Source organism: Diospyros lotus, chromosome 15 (genome assembly GCF_014633365.1).
Source record: "Diospyros lotus cultivar Yz01 chromosome 15, ASM1463336v1, whole genome shotgun sequence".
In the NCBI taxonomy this organism is placed as follows: domain Eukaryota; kingdom Viridiplantae; phylum Streptophyta; class Magnoliopsida; order Ericales; family Ebenaceae; genus Diospyros; species Diospyros lotus.
In genome coordinates, this window is record NC_068352.1 from 27,111,777 (window position 1) to 27,130,172 (window position 18,396).

At 40.6% G+C, this 18,396-nt stretch overlaps 1 protein-coding gene across 8 annotated transcripts in view; it reads left to right on the plus strand.

Moving 5' to 3' along the window:
- LOC127792646 (homeobox-leucine zipper protein ROC2-like) overlaps window positions 1-18,396 on the plus strand; it is a 54,254-nt gene that overhangs the window by 24,246 nt on the left and 11,612 nt on the right. For 5 of the 8 annotated variants that reach the window (XM_052323238.1, XM_052323243.1, XM_052323239.1 and 2 more), the window contains 2 exons: window positions 17,806-18,142; window positions 18,233-18,334. In XM_052323238.1, coding sequence (XP_052179198.1) covers window positions 17,879-18,142; window positions 18,233-18,334 — 366 coding nt within the window. In that variant the 5' untranslated portion in view covers window positions 17,806-17,878. Of the gene's footprint in view, window positions 1-4,900; window positions 4,963-5,096; window positions 5,394-17,805; window positions 18,143-18,232; window positions 18,335-18,396 lie in introns of all 8 variants that reach the window. The other 3 variants (XM_052323245.1, XM_052323241.1, XM_052323242.1) reach the window with 2 other exon arrangements.

Consider the following 18,396-nt stretch of genomic DNA (forward strand, 5'->3'; position numbering starts at 1 on the left):
ACGTGGCAGCCATGGGAGCTGCCTCTGCTGCTGTCCGCCAAAGCCTAGAAATCTTCAATTGGCAATGTAATGTTTCAGCCAAGTGAAGAATTAAGTGGGAGAAATGATGAGCCTTGGGGGGAGGAAATTCAGAGCCTTGTGGGGAGGAAATTCAGAGGCTTTGTGGCTGGGAATTAACGTTAGCCTAAGCTGCCATCATTGCAATGAGGGGAATTGTGGGTATAAATAGGGAGAAGGCAATGGAGTATGACTTGCAGAGAAATTAAGGGCAAGAGGCAGCGTGAGCGTGAATATTAGAAGGAAGATGTCAGTAAGAGCTAAGGCACAAGGTAAGCAGAGCATAGATCAGTATTTAGACGGCATTGGTTTTTATCTAAATAATTCCTTCACCTTATTATGTTATTTTGTTATATTTTTGGTTAGAGGAATTTCAAAGCGGGATATCAGTGGCTTTAACAGTTTAGAGGAAATTTGTAGAAAGGTAATAGACACAGTTTTGGTAAGGGTTAATATGTTTTGTTAGAATTATTAGTATAATTGTAATTATTATATGTGTGTGTTTTATTTGTAATTAGGTTAAAGCCATAGGTTAGCCCATAGATGTTTAAGGCCCGTTATGCCTATTATAAATAACAAGTTAAGAGAAGTTAATCTCTTAGGTTTTTCTCTCATAATTATTTTCTCACATGGTATCAGAGTTATTGGTGAGAAAAACTCTAGCCATTGTTGTGTATCTTTTTCAGGTGACCGTCAAACCCTAGTCATCACTGTCACTGTCACCGTCACTGTCCATACCAGAACCCCACTGTTCGACCACCACCTGATAACACTGCCACCACCCTAGGGTTTGCCGCCACCAATTCAGCTAATCGCTGAAGAATTGCCGCCGCCGGACCACCGCCACGAGCTGCCTCCACCTCCACACGCTGGCGCGTGACAATGCGTCTGCTGGTCATTTTTCTTCGGCTTCTCTAGATCTGACCTCCGACAACCCCTAAAGCTACTTCCGGCGTCAAAGTCCTCGCTATGTCTGATCTCAGTGACGCGATTTCTGTCGGTGCTCCTCTCGCTCCAGTTTCTGCTATTGCTTCTGCTATCTCTCAATCCTTTACTGTCTCTAATCTTGGGACGACCAATATTACCACTGTCAAGTTGATAGGGTCTGCCAATTATCTCTCATGGGTAGCCTCTGTCAGAATGTGGTTCAAAGGGCAAGGCCAAGCGGATTATTTTATCACAAAGGCTGAAAGTATGCCAGAAGCTAATTGGGCTAGATGGGAACAAGTTGATGCCCAGTTATGTAGCCTCCTATGGCAATCTATTGATCCGTCCATCATGCAGCTCTTTCGCCCCTTTGAAACTTGTGTTAATGTGTGGAAGGAAGCTGAAGAGTGTTATACAAACGACATCCAACGTTTGTACACTATAGTTTCTAATATCAAGAATCTCAAGCAGGAGTTGTCTATGGAATCTTATCTGGGGCAGGTTTGGGCTCTTATGCAAGAATTTGATGCTTTTCTTCCTCTTACTACGACCCGCATCGAACATATTGCTCAACGAGAGAAATTTTTTATGGTTATTGCTCTCTCCGACCTGAAACCAGAGTTTGACACTATCAGGCATCAAATCTTGACTAGCTTTGCTAGTCCTACCATGAAGGACTCTTTTAAACTGTTGTTGAATATGACAGGTGCTCATGGTATGTCTTCTTCTTCTCATGTTGTTCTTCCAGCCGAATCTTCAGCTATTGTGTCTTAAGCTTCCACCGTAAGAGGAACTAGAGGACGCAATAATGGTTGCCCACATCCACATTGTACCTTTTGTATGGGGGCCTAGTCGCATCCATTCTACTCTTAGTCTTTCATATTTCGTTATTTTCATTGATGACTTCTCTCGTTGCACTTGATTGTTTCTTATGAAGAGTTGGTCTAAGTTGTTTTCTATCTTTCAGACATTTATTACTGAAATAAAAACACAGTTTGAAGTTTCTATATGTGCCTTACGTAGTGATAATGCCCCTGAGTATTTTTCTTCTCAATTTACTATCTTTATGATTGCTAATGGCATCCTGCATCAATCCTCTTGTCCTTGCACACCTCAACAAAATGGTGTTGCCGAGCATAAGAATCATCATCTTATTGAAACTGCACGGACGCTACTTTTACATGCCAATATTCCCACCAAATTTTGGAGCGATGCTGTTCTCATTGCATGTTATCTAATCAATCGCATGCCATTTTCAGCATTACAGGACCAACTTCCTCATTCTCTTTTGTTCCCTACATAGCCGCTTTATTTTGTTCCTCTTAGTGTTTTTGGCTGTTTCTGTTTTGTGCATTCTTTTCACCTGGACAGGATAAGCTTGCTGCAAAATCTCTCAAGTGTATCTTCCTCGGCTATTCTTAGTTACAAAAAAGCTATAAGTGTTACTCTCTTGAGTTGAACCGTTATTTTTTGTCTGCTGATGTCACATTCTTTGAACAATAGTCTTTCTTTTCGATTGCTCAGTCTGATTCACAGAGTCTTCACCAGGTTTTGCCTGTTCGTTTTTCTTTTCTTCCGTTGCCCTCATCAGGTCCGTTTGTCTCCTTTGTGGCGCCCACTGTGGCGCCAACCATACCACTTTTTGGTTCACCTTCCACGGCTCCTCTACTTCTTACATATCACCGTCGTCCTCATCCCGCCATTGGGGCCAGCATTCCTCTAGCCTAGGACTTTCTTGACTCGTTCTCTTCCTCTGTGGTCCTTCCTGCTCCTGATCCTAAGCCCGACAATCTCCCTGTTGTTTTTCGCAAAGGTACACGGTCTACTTGTAATCCCCATCCTATTTATAACTTTTTATGCTATGACTGTTTGTCTTCTTCTTATAGTGCCTTTGTTTCGAGTCTTTCCTCTGTTTCTATTCCTAAAATCACAGGTGAAACTCTGTCCCATCCTGGTTGGCGCCAAGCTATGTTAGATGAGATTGACGCCTTACATTCAAATGGTACTTGGGATTTGGTGCCGTTACCACCAGGAAAGACTCTTGTTGGTTACCGGTGGGTATTCACTCCCAAAGTGGGTCCTGATGGCCAAGTGGAACATCTTAAGGCCCGCTTGATTGGCAAAGGCTTTACACAGATCTATGGGCTGGGTTATAGTGATACATTCTCTCCTATTGCGAAAATGGCCTCTATTCGTCTCTTTCTCTCTTTAGCTGCCATGCGTCATTGGCCACTCTATCAGCTTGATATTAAAAATGCCTTTCTTCATGGTGATTTGCAGGAAGAGGTATATATGAATCAACCACCTAGTTTTGTTGTTCAGGAGGAGTCTAATGTAGTCTGCAAACTCAAGAAGTCTCTCTATGGTCTGAAACAATCTCCATGGGTGTGATTTGGCAAGTTCAACACTGTTGTTCAAGCCTTTGGTCTCACTCGAAGTGAAGCTGATCATTCGGTTTTCTATCGTCATTCTTCTTCCTTATGTATCTACCTTGTTGTTTATGTAGATGACATTGTTATCACAGGGAGTAATTAGGTTGGAATATAGAAGCTGAAGGAACATCTACATTAGCACTTTCAGACCAAAGACCTAGGCTGACTTCGGTATTTCTTGGGTATTGAAGTTGCTCAATCAGGAGATGGTATCTTAATTTTTTAGAGGAAGTATGCCCTTTACATCTTAGAAGAAACTGGTATGGTGAACTGCAAACTAGTTGACACCCTAATAGATCTGAATGTCCGACTCTTGTCGGGACAGGGAGAGCTTTATTCAGATCCTGGAAGGTATAGGAGACTGGTAGGAAAGTTGAACTATCTTACAGTCACTCGTCCCGACATTGCTTTTGCTGTGAGTGTAGTTAGTCAATTCCTCAGTTTTTCATGTGATTCTCACTGGGATGTTATTATTCGGATTTTGAGATATATCAAAAGAGTGCTAGGTAAACGGCTACTCTATGAGGGTAAGGGACACACATATATTTGTTATTATGCAGATGCATATTGGGCAGGATCTCCTTCTGATCGTCGGTCAATCTCTGGGTATTGTGTTCTTGTGGGAGGAAATTTGGTTTCTTTGAAAAGTAAGAAACATAATGTAGTAGCTAGATCTAGTGCAGAGCCAGAGTGTCGAGCTATGGCTAATGCAACTTGTGAGCTCATCTGAATTAAACAATTTCTGCAGGAACTCAAGTTTTGTGAAGTGTCCCCTATGAAGCTTGTTTGTGATAAATTGATAATCAGGTTGCCTTACACATTGCTTCCAATCCGATGTTCCATGAGCAGACTAAGCATATTGAAATCGACTGTCACTTTATTAGAGAAAAGTTGGTTGAAGGTGTTACTGTTATAGAGTTTGTTAACTCCAATGATCAACTTGCAGATGTCTTCATCAAGTCTCTAAAGGGTTTTCGAGTGGAATATATTTGTAACAAGCTTGGTGCATATGATATCTATGCTCCAGCTTGAGGGGGAGTGTTAGAATTTTTAGTATAATTGTAATTATTATATGTGTGTGTTTTATTTGTAATTAGGTTAAGCCCAGAGGTTAACCCATAGATGTTTAAGACCCGTTATGCCTATTATAAATAACAAGCTAAGAGAGGCTAATGTCTTAAGTTTTTCTCTCATAATTATTTTTTCACATGTTTGTTGTGCAAATTGCATTGTTATGACTTGCATATGATGACGGAAGAATGTCTAGGCATGAGTCTATGGATTTTGGGGATGAAACAAACCTCGTGTTGGGGTCAAGGGAAAATCATATGGGGCCACCAAAACTCAGGGATGGATAAGGTGGACAGGCTTGCATGCATGATTCACTTTATATTTTTCTATGTTTGTCATGAGTTACAATTTGCTATTTTTATATATTGCCTTTACTGGGTCTTAGGACTCACCCCTTATTACTAACCATACAGATGATTCGGGTACTAGTAATTGAAAGTTGTAATAGAGGAAAGGTCGCCGGTGGACGCAGTTGGTGAGTCGTGAAAGGACTTTAGATGTTTATGGGTTTGGTTTTATGAGTAAATTATTCTTGGTTTGCATTATATATGTGTGTGTGACAAATGGGTCCTGTGATGAAAATGGGATTATGCGGGTTTTGTTTTGCAGGAGAAGTCATTTTAATTGCAGGTAATCGGGACTTCCATCCCCAAGGCCTTGAAAAGCGCGTAGCCTGATTGAGATTCGAGTGCCCTCCATTACCTATTTTTTTTTCCCTTGGGGCTTGAGTTCTTGGCGAGCAGAGGCAGCAAAACCTAGATCCCACCCAGGGCGCCCCAAACTTGTTGGGGCATAACCGACTTTCTAAGTTGGATGATGGCTGTGGTTGTAATCGTGGGTTACGATAGCACCCCGAAGGTAAGACTGGGGGCGCTACACAACTGAACTAGGGGAGCCTATTTATAGGTAATGACTTGATCTGAATTAGATTTCTTATACTTATCTCTATCCCTATTTGTTGAAAATAGATCCAAAAGTATAGGAGGAACAAAGAATTATATTTCTCTTGATACCTTTGAACTGAATATTACACTCCCTATTAATAGGGAAGAAGAATACAATATAGGAAAGATAAGCAATAAGGAAAGATATGTTGTACACCATACAAAAAAATCAAAGATATAAAAACTAGAATGGGAAATATCTAAATTTGAATAAGTTCTTCCTAAACACTGAAGATAGAATTTGTGCTAATTTAGGAAGATTAGGCTAAGAGATCATAATCCAATTTTCCCATAATCTAGTGCATCAATCAACACTTTTCCTTAAACTGGTGAATGAATATCTATCATTCCTAGCTTGTTTATAAGCTCTTGAATCCTTCTGATAGGAAGACCCTTTGTCAATAAATCAGCTAGCTGGTTTTCTAAAGTAACAAAGGGTATACAAATTTCTCCACCCTCTAACTTTTCCTTGATGAAATGGCGATCAATTTCAACATATTTGGTGTGGTTGTGTTGCAATGGATTACGTGCAATGTTGATAGCTAATTGATTGTCATAAAACAACTTCATTGGACCATGACTAGGGATTTGTAGATCATCTAGCATAATTTTTAGCCACAATAGTTCAAATAAACCAAGAACTATTGCCCTAAACTTAGCTTCTGCACTAGACTTGGCCACTACATTCTGTTTTTTACTTCTCTAGGACACCAAGTTTTCTCCTAAGAATACATAATAGCCTATAGTAGATCTTTTATTCATAAGAGAACTTCCATAATCAGCATCTGTGTATCCTGTAACTTCTAATTCTTTTCCTGATTTGAACAAAAGACCTTTTTCTAGTGTTGCCTTCAGATAATATATATTCTTGTCACTGCTTGCATATGTTCTTCAGTTGGATTGTGCTTAAATTGGCTTATGTCAAGCCTGGTGTGAGAAAAGTAGATTAATCGGCCCACCAACATTTGATACCTCCCTCTATCTACCATTGGGTTATCGGATTTTCTAGCTTGAGATTTGGTTCTAATGGAGTACCATGGCATATTTTCTTTGGGAAAGAATAGGCAATTTTTGTTCCCAAGAAATACTTAAGCTTGCCAAGGTCTTTTATGTCAAAAACTTGGGCCAAATTCTCCTTTAGATGCTGTTGTTCATCAACATCATTCTTGGTGACAATAATATCATCTACATACACAAGTAAAATTGTTAGATTACCTTGCTTAGAATGCTGAATAAACAGAGTATGATCTCCCCTACTCTGCTAATACCCCATTTCCTTCATAGCCTTTGAAAACCTATCAAACCAAGTCCTTGGGGATTGCTTTAACCTGTAAAGGGCCTTTTTCAGTCTGCAAACTTTACCTGATACATCACTAGTGAAACCTGGAGATGGCTCCATAAAGACTTTCTCCTCGAAATCACCATGTAGGAAGGCATTTTTTACATCCCATTCTATCAATAGTCAACCACCACAACTAGCCAGAGATATAAGTATTCTAACAGTAGTCATTTTTACCACGGGCGCAAATGTTTCCAAATAATCAATGCCATAAGTTTGTGTATATCCTTTAGCTACCAACCGAGCTTTATACTTTTATGATGTACCATCTGCATTATACTTCACATTAAATACCCATCTGCAACCTATAGGTTGAATTCCCTTCAGTCTAGGCACCATTTCCTAAATCTGATTTTTCTCTAAGGCTCTCATTTCTTGGGAATGGTTATGAAATCAAGGGAAGACAAGAAACTCTTGTGTTTAGATGAAAGGCAATGATAGGAAATGAAATTGGCTATAGGATGTTGTGTGTATCTCCTAACTCATTTTCTAACAACAATGGGCAAGTCTAAATCACTGTGCATAGGATCAGAATAAACAGAAGGTTGAGATAGTTCCATACTTGACCTTGGGACAAATGTTGGTCCCTACTTTGCACATGAAATAGGTTGAACTTTTCTTTTATAAACATAAGGTGAACCCTTGAATCTGATAGGAGATGGTATCATTGGTTGGTCTAGAATTGGAGAACCAGATCCTAAAATACGCAAGTATGAGGAGAAAAAGTCATATGGCAATTAAGATCTTGAGTGAGTTTGAATTGAAAGTAAATTGGTAGAGAGGCTAGGCACACGAAGCACATGTTGGACAAAAAGAGAAGGGTTCAAACACATACTTACTTGCTCAACTATAGGAACCATATGGCCATTAACTATTGTAATTTTTTTGGAGTTGGTTACTGGTTTATAAGTCTCAAATACACTTAGGTTAGGAGTCATGTAATCAGTAACTCCAAAATCTAAGATCCACAGCTCATTCCTAGCAGTTTGTGAAGCAATAGAGAATTCATAATTAAAACACATTCCTGCTTGGGCTAGAGAGCATGATTCTCCTTGAAGAGTCTTTAAGAAGGATTTCGGCTTGCTGATTTCTTCTGCATTTAATTCTCCCATATCATAAGGGATAGTAGAATTGGTTTTCTGAGCTGGTTCTTTAGTTGTAAGATATAACTTTGCTTGACTCTTAGACTGTAGAGTCTGAAATCCTCCCATTTTGTTCAAAACAACCTATTTTCCATGCAATTTAAAGCATGTTTCCCTCGTGCGTTTTGGCTTCTTACAGTAGGAACACCATAAGCCCTCTTTGTTTTGCTTAAAGGAAGATAGATCTCTACCTTGCAGTGATTTTGTCCATGAAACACTATAGTTGGCCATTCAAGATTATGATCGTTAAACATAGTTGTCCTCCTATGCTCCTCACTATGTACTGTGTACTATGAAATACATCTTATTTAAAGATGACATTTTTTCCTTGCTAAGGATCTGTGCTCTTACCTAATCAAACATAGTATTAAGTCCAACTAAGAATTCTACTGTTCTCTCTCTTTCCAGCATAGAGGTTAGGATGATAACATCTTCACTACACAACATCTTAATGTCCTGATAATGGCCTAATTCAAACCAAAAACCATTCATCCAATTGTTGTAATTTGTCACAAACAAGAATCCTTGTTTTGTGTTACTGATTTTTGTTTTTATTTCATAGACAACCGATGCATCTTGTACTTTAGAATAAGTTTTCTAAACTGACTTCCAAATGTCCTTACCCAATAAAAATATATAGTTCTTGCTTACCTCGGGTAGCATTAAACTCTAAAGCCATGACACCAGCATTGAATCTTCTACATCCCAATCAACAAGTGCTGGATTTGTGGCTTTAGGTGCTGGACCAGTAAGGTGAGCAATCTTTCTTTGACCCTTCAAAAACGTTCTCACCAACTGAGACCACCAAATTGTCAGAACTAAATTCTCTTGCAATTCAGTGGGAATTGCGCAGGAATGGAGGACTCAAATGAGAGAATGGAAGAATAAAGGGAGAGAATTAAGAGAGAGAGAGATTGAGGGAAGTTTGGAGGGAAAACAGAATCAATGTTTTTCCATTCATACCCCATTTTGGTCGTGGGACTTGATTTATATACCAAGCCTTGGCGCCACATTTGAATTACAATCACAATTTAAATTATTCTCTAACTACCTTCTGATCTTATTACAATAATACCATTCTCTAACTACATCCTGATCTTATTACAATAATACCTTCTTCTACTCCCACCTTAATGTTCCTAACTATGGAACCATGACAATTGCCCCCTTGCTTGAACTGCTACTTGTCCTCAAGTAAGTCAAAGTAGCCCGACTGCCTGGGGAAACTGCTTTAGGAAATCAGGCAAGTACTCCCATGTATTGTTCTTCGGATGGAGGTTGGACTAGCGCACTAACACTTGTGTGATTGATGCCTTTTGTTTGTGGATAACTCTTCTTCCAACAATAGCTATAGGTTCTGTCACTTGTTGGCTATTCTAGGCTGCTGGAGGTAGGGTGGTTCTCACTGGGTTGGTGCCAAGAGATGGTTTAAGGAGGGACACATGGAATACGGGATGGATGGAGGATCCCTCTGGAAGCTATAACCTGTAGGCAGCCTTTCCCACCTGCTTAATCACTTCATAGGGATCATAGAACTTTGGACTGAGCTTGTTTACCTTGTGGGGCGATATGCTCTTTAACTGTGCTTGCCTTAACTTCAAGTACACTTTGTCCCCAATAGAGAAAATCCTCTCACTCCTCTTCTTATCAGCGAACTGTTTCATCCGGTTCTGTGCACTAGCTAACACCTTCTTTAGAGTGTGCACCATTTGCTGCCACTGGACCAAATAGTCATCCATTGTGGCCCCCACCCAGTGGTAAAATAGGGGGTTGGTACCCAAAAATTGCTTCGAATGGTGTCATTTTTAGGGAGGAATGATAACTGGTGTTGTACCACCATTGTGCTAGAGGGAGCCATTTATGCCACCCGGTCGGGTACATTAAGCACACACACCTGAGATAGGTTTCTAAGCATTGGGTTACTCGCTCTGTTTGCTCGCCGGTCTTTCGGTGATAGGAGGAAGACATATATAGTTGGGTCCCCAGGGACTTCATAAGCTCCTTCCACAACAAGCTTGTGAATACCTTATCCCAGTCTGAGACAATCACTTGAGGCAACCCATGTAGCTTACCCACCTGATCTAGAAACACACTAGCCGTTTCTTATGCAGTAAAGGGGTGAGTTGGGCTCAAGAATAAGCGTACTTCGTGAATTTGTCAACCACAACTAACACACAATCCCTATCCTCTGACTTTGGCAGCCCTTCCACAAAGTCCATGTTGATGTTGGCCCACGCTTGATTTGGTTTAGGTTGGGGTTGTAGCAGCCCATGAGAGTGGATGTTTTCATGTTTGCATCTGTTGCAAATATCACATGCCTTCACATAATCTTTCACTACCTTCTTTAGCCTTGGCCAATAGAACAATTGTTTCACCTTGTTATAGGTATTTAGCTCCCCCGAATGCCCACCCACGGGAGAGTCATGTAGAGTCTTCAGCACTCTTCTCTTGAGGGATTCTTCCTCCCCAATCACCAATCTCTCTTTGTATCTTAACAACCCATGTTTGAGAGTGAAGCCTGGTCTGCTATCGAGGTCAATAGTGAGCTACTCCATCAGCGTTTTAGTCCATTCCCCTTGACTATAACTGGAAGTTACTTCCAAAAACCAATCAAGTGTTAAGGTAGTGATAGCAGTTGTTCCCCCATCCTCCAAGCACCAGGACAAAGCATTTGTAGCCTTATTCTCATATCCCTTCCGGTATTGAATGACATAATCCAGTCCCATTAATTTTGACATACCCTTTCTCTGGAGGTGGGTATGGAGTTTCTGTTGCAACAAAAACTTGATACTCTCGTGATCTGTCCTTATGATGAATTGGCCCCTTTCTAGGTAATGCCTCCACTTCTCTATTGCTATTAAGACAACTAGGAGCTCCTTGTCATATACACTTAGACCCAAATGTTTAGGGGCTAAGGCCTGGCTGATGAAATCCTAGGGTCTACCCCCCTGCATTAAAATTGCTCCCACTCCAAAATCACTTGCATCCATCTCCAATACAAACCGCTGACCGAAGTCAAGGAGACTTAGTGTGGGTACCTCACTCATGGCTATTTTCAACTTCCCAAAGGCTTCTTCAGCTTTACCATTCCAATGAAATCCATCTTTCTTTAACAAATCTGTCAATGGCTTACTAATGATGCCAGTCCTTCACAAATTGCCCATAGTACCCAGTAAGGCCCAAAAATCCCCTTAGGGCTTTCACATTGGCAAGTCTTGGCCAAGTAGTCATGGCTTCTACTTTTTTGGGGTTTATATTTACACATGCACCAGAAATAATGTGACCAAGATACTCTACTTGAGGCTGTGTGAATGCACATTTAGACTTCTTAATGTACAACTTATTGAACTTGAGGACTTGTAGAGTGGTCCTTAAGTGTCCAATGTGTTGGGACAAGGTAGGGCTGTACACAAGAATGTCATCAAAGAAACCAAAATGAATTGGCGGAGGTAAGGCTCAAATATTTGGTTCATAAGGGCTTGAAAGGTTGTGGGTGCATTGGTTAATCCGAAAGGCATTACCAAGAATTCGTAATGCCCTTGATGGGTTCTAAATGCGGTTTTATGGATGTCATCAAGGTACATACGAATCTGGTGATATCTGGATCTGAGGTCAAGCTTAGAAAAAACCTTGGCTTCATGTAATTCATCCAATAAATATTGAATAATTGGTATAGGGAATTTGTTCTTGATGGTAAGGGAATTGAATTGGTAGTAATCAACGCAAAATTGCCAATTGCCATCTTTCTTTTTAACTAGGAGCAAGGGTGAGGCATAGGGGCTAGTACTTGGCCGAATGGTAGAGGAGTGTAACATTTCTTTAACCATTCGTTCGATTTTCGCTTTCTGTTTTGGGGGGTATTTATAAGAACGGAGGTTGACTGGCTCAACATTGGGTTTCAAATTGATGGTGTGGTCTATAGGTCTCGGGGGTGGTAGAGCCTTAGGTTCCTCAAACAAGTCCCCAAACTCATTTAAGAGTAAATTAAGAGAGTTTATTTGAGTTACCTCCAAAAGAGTGTGCTGCATCCATGGAATTAAGCAATAACGATTCTCCTCTTTCTATGTCTCCTTCCAATTCCAAGGCATGTATGGAGAAAAAGTTGTGCCACCTGCGTCTATTTGTTCTTAAGTAGCTTATGCAACCTCTTGCCTATAATCATCTTACAGGTCCTTGTCTCCATATTGCTTGTAAGAGTCATTTTCTTTCCCCCCTTATTGAATGTAACTTCCATCTTATTCAAATCAAAACAGATGGGATTGACTTCCCTCATCCAATCAACCTCTAAGACCTGTCACATCCTCCCAATTTAAGAAGGCGTAAATCAGCCTCAAATTCTTCCCCCTGCATCTGCCAACAAAAGTCTACACACGTTGATTTGCACAACACATTTTGCCCATTAGCCACGGTGATCGATAGGTGATGAGTCCCTATGAGGCTGCACTTTAGCTTCTTGGCTGTTCTCTCATCCAAGAAGCTATGGGTGCTTCCGCTGTCAATGAGGATCATTAGACTATTTCCCCCTTCCGCCTTAATGATCTTATTGGTGGTCACTCCCCTTAGAGCATGCAGGGAGATCTCCACCTTTTCCTCTACTCCTTCCCCTTGATTGCCTTCCTTCTTTTCCTCCTCGACGTCTTTTTTCAGTGCCATCCAACAACAACAGTTGTCGTTTACAATGATGGCTAGGTGTATACTTATCCCCGCATCTGAAGCAAAGTTCGGCCAACCTCCTCTGTTCTCTCAAATTTCCCATGATTGGGAAGGGGTTGGAAGAGCCAACCCCTTACTGCTCTATCACCATGTGCCTCCCTCACTTTGTCGTTGGGACACCACCTGCCACCCCTTGTTCACCCCTTATGCTTCTTTTCCAGCACTTCCATTGTCATTTCCTGCAACCTAGCACACTTAGTGGCCTGTTGAACTATCGTTGGTCGGAACATTTAACGGTGGGACGGACCTCTTCGTTCGAGCCATTAATGAAGCTTGACACAAAGTACCCCTCGGTGAGAGTGGGATTTGAGATCAGCATGAGGGCCTTCAACTCCTCAACTCTCTACTGATAAGCTTGTGCGGTACCCCCTTGCCGAAGCTTATTGAATTCCTTCACGACGTTCGGCATCCCCTTCTCCCCAAATCTTCTATACAAACCTTCCACGAACTCCTCCCACGTGCACTCCTCCTTCACGGCCCTCCAACCCTGGTACCATGCATTGCCCACGTCGTTCATGTAGGCCGTTGCCATTGACATCCTTTGTTGTTCAGCCACATTGTAAAGGTTGAATACCCTCTCATAGCGCCTCACCCACCACCTGGGATTATGGCCATCGAATAGAGGGATCTCCATCTTAGGCATCAACGAACTGATTGGATTCAATCTGATTGCGATGCCTTGCCTCACCCCCACATTCTCTTCCATCACCGGCTGCTCCGTCTCCAGATTCGCCAATCCCTTCGATCTAAGATTTCCTCCCTAGCTCTTTAGAATTGGCTTAGATCATTCCCTAGGAGGAAACTCAGGTGAGATTCTTACTTGAGTTTGGCCTGAAAGCATCAGCATGAACTGATGCATGTGATCCCTGAGAGCTTGACCCTACTCTCTCATTCGGTCCTCCAATCGAGTGGCCTGCGTTCTACTTTAGTCACCACCTCATCGATCCTCCTTTCCACTCCACTGGATTCTCAAACATCTCCATGCGATTCTGCACCTCAAGACACCATGGACATAACTCGCTGGAGTTGTCTCTCCATTTGCTTCATCCTCTTTCCGTCAACCATGGCCCAATCCAATCGCCCAAAAACTTGGTCTAATACCAAATTGTCAGAACTCAATTCTGACAAAGGAAATTCTCTCGCAATTTAGTGGGAACTGCGAGAGAATGGAGGACTCAAATGAGAGAATGGAAGAATAGAGGGAGATAATTAAGAGAGAGAGAGGGGTTGAGAGAAGTTTGGAGGGAAAATAGAATTAATGTTTTTCCATTCATACCTCATTTTGGTCGCAGGACTTGGTTTATATACCAAGCCTTAATGCCACATTTGAATTACAATCACAATTTGATTTATTCTCTAACTACCTTTTTTTTTTTTTCATCAAATCGGTAAATATGTATAAATGATCAAAATATACATACAATCATTGGGCATACCCAGGAACATGGATAAACATCCAAAGACTATAGGCCTAAAGCAAGGGCTTCAAAATGGATCAAAACATAAGGATACATAGTAAATATTACTTTGTATACAAAGGTTTTAATCCTACGAATGAGACCCTGAATTGTAGGCTGGGCATTATCAAAAATTAAACAATTCCTTGCTGCCTAGATCTGATAGATTGAATTGTCAAATGCAATTTTCTTAGCCTTACTTAACCAAGAGGAACCCCTGGCTTCTTTCTTCAGCCACTTGAGAGCACTTAGGATCGAAGTCACGGCCCTGGAGATGCCAAACCACCCTCAAATATGTGCCCAAACTGCCGAGCTAACAGGGCAGAGGAAAAATAGGCGAGCCATTGATTCCTCAGCCTCATTGCACAAGGGACAAGTCCGATCAATGTCCAAAAATAGGAGTTTATCCCTTGTTAGAATGCTGGATCTAACGCACAGCCATAGCATGAAGGCATGCTTGGGAACAAGGCAAGGATGCCACACGGCCTTCACCCAAACTTTGGCTTGCCCCTTCGGACGAAAGAACTCATAGGCCACACGTACATCAAACAAAAGACCTTTGGTCTAGCTATCAAGCAGAACCATAATAGCCTCAATTGAGCCTTGCATCGAACAAATTGCATCTCTAATAAGCAACAACCTTTTCATCAAAGGGGAATCCTCATTTCGCACCTACCTCCGCAAGATGGAGACCGAAGGCAAGAACTCTTGGTGTATCCATTGAACCCATAGAGTGTCTTTCTTGCGGTGAATATCCCATAGGGTCTTGACAAGAAGGCCAGAATTCCAACATTTTAGATTCTTTAGGCCAAGGCCACCCTCACATTTAGGTAGGTATACATCCTTCCAGGCAACCAGGGAGGGCTTTGAATTCCGTAAGAACCGCCTGCATAAGCTGTAGATCTGCTCAATAACAGTAGTTGGAATCGGGAGAATGGCTAGCCAAAAACACACCACACCTTGCAGAACAGCCCGAATAAGCTCCAGCCTCCCCTCATATGAAAGGGAAGCAGCATTCCATGCTTTTATACGGTTCGATATCTTAGCAACAAGTGGATCTAACTACCTCCTGATCTTATTACAATAATACCCTCTTCTTCTCCCACCTTAATGTTCCTAACTACGAAACCTTGATAATGTAATTCCCACCATCTAGGCAGTATGAATGGTGCATTCCTGGCAGCTTGCCAGCAGGGGCACCACCAGTTGGTTGTTTGATTGGCATTGCTTCTCTCGTTGAGATGGGAGAAGCCATTTTAGAAATTTTAGACATTATGCGGGATTACAACAAAATAGTGAAGGGAAAACAGAGAGTAATTGTGGCAATGAAGGCTCACAACTAATAATTCGAGAGAATAGGCTTTGATACCATATAGAAAATAGATCAAAAGGTGTAGGAGGAACAATGAATTATATTTCTCTCGATACCTTTGAACTGAATATTACACTCCCTATTAATAGGGAAGAAGAATACAACATAGGAAAGATAAACAATGAGGAAAGATATGTTGTACACTATACGAAAAAATCAAAGATATAAAAACAAGAATAGGAAATATCTAAATTTGAATAACTTCTTTCTAAACACTAAAGATAGAATCTGTGCTAATTCAGGAAGATTAGGCCAAGAGATCATAATCCAATCTTCCCATAATCTCGTGCATCAATCAACACTATCTTCTATACATAATTAGATTGAATCTGATATGATTGACTCAATCATATACCTTCAAGTAAGAACAACCATCTGAATTAAAAGCACAATATAGCCATATTTGTACTCCACAGAAGAGCCTAGAGAAGCTGCTGAAGAATGCTATAGATGAAGTTAACTAGATCTGTTCCAAGAATCCCTCTAGCTAGTCAAATATGACAGCTTAATTCATTTTAAGTCAATTTAAATCATTATCCAATGCCTATATATTCCTATGGAAGTCAAATATGACAACTTTCAATAATGAAAACATGGTTAATTTTGTATAGTGTTCTTTTCTTTAATCATATAAATTTGGTATCATATTCTTAGTAGCTTTTTTAAGCTGCTTGGGTAGCATTTGATTGAATTGTTGCAACTTTTTTTTTTTATTCTTAGTAAACTTCCAATTGTCACAACTTTTGCAATAGTCAATTGCTGTTTGGATAATTGGGATGTCATGTTCCAAGAAACTCTTAAAAAGGAATGTCTAACAAATTGGGTTATACCTAACAAAAAAAAAAAAAAAAAAAATTGGGTTATGATAATTAATCATATTCACGGATTCATCACATGATTCAGTATATTTTACATTTCAATATATATTTAATTGCAGTAATTACTTTCTATTATAGACATAATGCACTTGACCGTCAGTTAAAAAATTGGAAAGCTAGCAATTTTTTCTTTTTCACATTTTTTATCAAATCCTTTTCTAGCCATTGTTTTTTGTTGGATTCTACCCATTGTTTTCTTTGTTGGATTCTACCCATTGTTTTCTTTCAAACTTTCTAATTAAGTTGTCATTTACTCTGGAACACGTACCCTCCTTGCCTGTTTCTTATTCTAGAGAATTATCTAAAGCTCTTCCGCACCATCAACCCCCATCGTCTCGTGCAAGATTCATTCTCAGTACCAAGAGCCAGAGGGATTCTCCGATCAGATCTAGTTGCCTTCTTCACCATACTGTTCTTCAAGAGCTTCTCTAGGTTCTTTTGGGGAGTACAAGTATGACTAAATAGTGTGCTTTTAGTTCAAATGGTTGTTCTTACTTCTTAGTACATATCTATTTGTTTCTCATGTAATTTGGGTGGAGGATAGAGGGAAACTTTTTTGTCAAAGGGCGACATAAATTACATATACATATGTGATGGTGAAAATATGATGGTTGTTGATAAGAGAATAGGTCGAGAGGGCAAGAGCTTCTCTCTCTAGGGTTTGGGGGTTTTCTTGGCTTCGCCGGCAGGTGGTGGTGTTGTCAGTACTATGCACTAATTGATCTTCTTTGGATCTTAAGCTCTTCTCCTCCAATCTTTCTTTCGGTCTCCCTTTTCCTCTTCCTCGTTTCTAGTCAATTTGCCCCCTTCTCCATGGATCTCCCCTCTTCCCCTCCTTTTGATTTGTTCATTTTGCCTCCTTTTGCCAAGGATCTATTTGATTTGCCCCTGTTCTGATTTCTTTGAGAAGGCTCCTCGGCTTCTTCGTGGTAGATCTCCTCCAAGCTTCCATTTGGAGAGAATTGATGGGGGTTTTGCTGCGTTAGGGTGAAACATTTTGTCTTTTTTTTTTCTGCATCTTTTCCTCAACTATGTATCCTTCATTTTCCTAAATATGAACACATAAGGTCCTTGCCTTGTTAACCCTGCATCTTGTCTGATTAGAAATAACCTTTCCTTAGTCAAAATCTTCTTGTAATAATTCTCATGCTATTTCCATTTTTGTTGGCACCCTAGTATCTCATAGATGCGACAAGCATGTACTCGGAACTATCAGCCCCATTTTAGAACTGAGAAGTTGCTTTCCCAAATCACATGGTTAAAGGAATTTATGAGGAATTTATGTTGCCGTAGCTATGTTGGGCCAAACAGGGTTAGCAGAAATGTTAAGAGGATAGTGCTAGAATGAGAGAGACTAAAACCTGCTTGATCTTTCTCTTTCTTTCTTTCTTTCACTAGTAATAAATACTGTAATGTGTATTGTGCGTTCAGGCTGGTGGTTTAATCTCAGGTTGCTTCAATTTACCTTTGCAGATCCATAGTGCAACGAGGTGCTGGACCAGAGCTACTCATAGTAGAACAGTCCGTTTGGCCAAGTACTGGTAAGATGGATCAGGCAAGACAGCAATTGATACGTGTGACTGCAGATTCAGCGATGGAAGAGCTGATCGCATTGGCTTGTATTGGTGCACCGCTATGGATTGCTGACAGTTTTGGAAGTAACACCTATGTCATTAATGAGGAGGAGTACCACAGAACCTTTCCGCAAGCAATCTGGCCAGAGCTTATTGGATTCAAATGTGAATCCTCTCGTGAAACTGCTGTTGTTATGATCAGCCCCCCTAAACTTGTTGAAATTCTCATGGACAAGGTATCCTTATTTATTTATTTACATAAGTTTGTAACTTGGTGGCCTATATAAATAGCTAGCTGGCCTGACTCTAATATTCCCCTGTGGTAGTTTCGATGGGCTGCAGTTTTTGCTGGAATCGTGGCAAGAGCTATCACCCATGAAGTCTTAACACCTGGAGTTGCAGGAAACTATGATGGAGCCCTACAAGTGGTAATTTGTGTGTGTATAGAGAGAGAGAGAGAGAGAGAGAGAGAGCTGGAATTTATATTTTG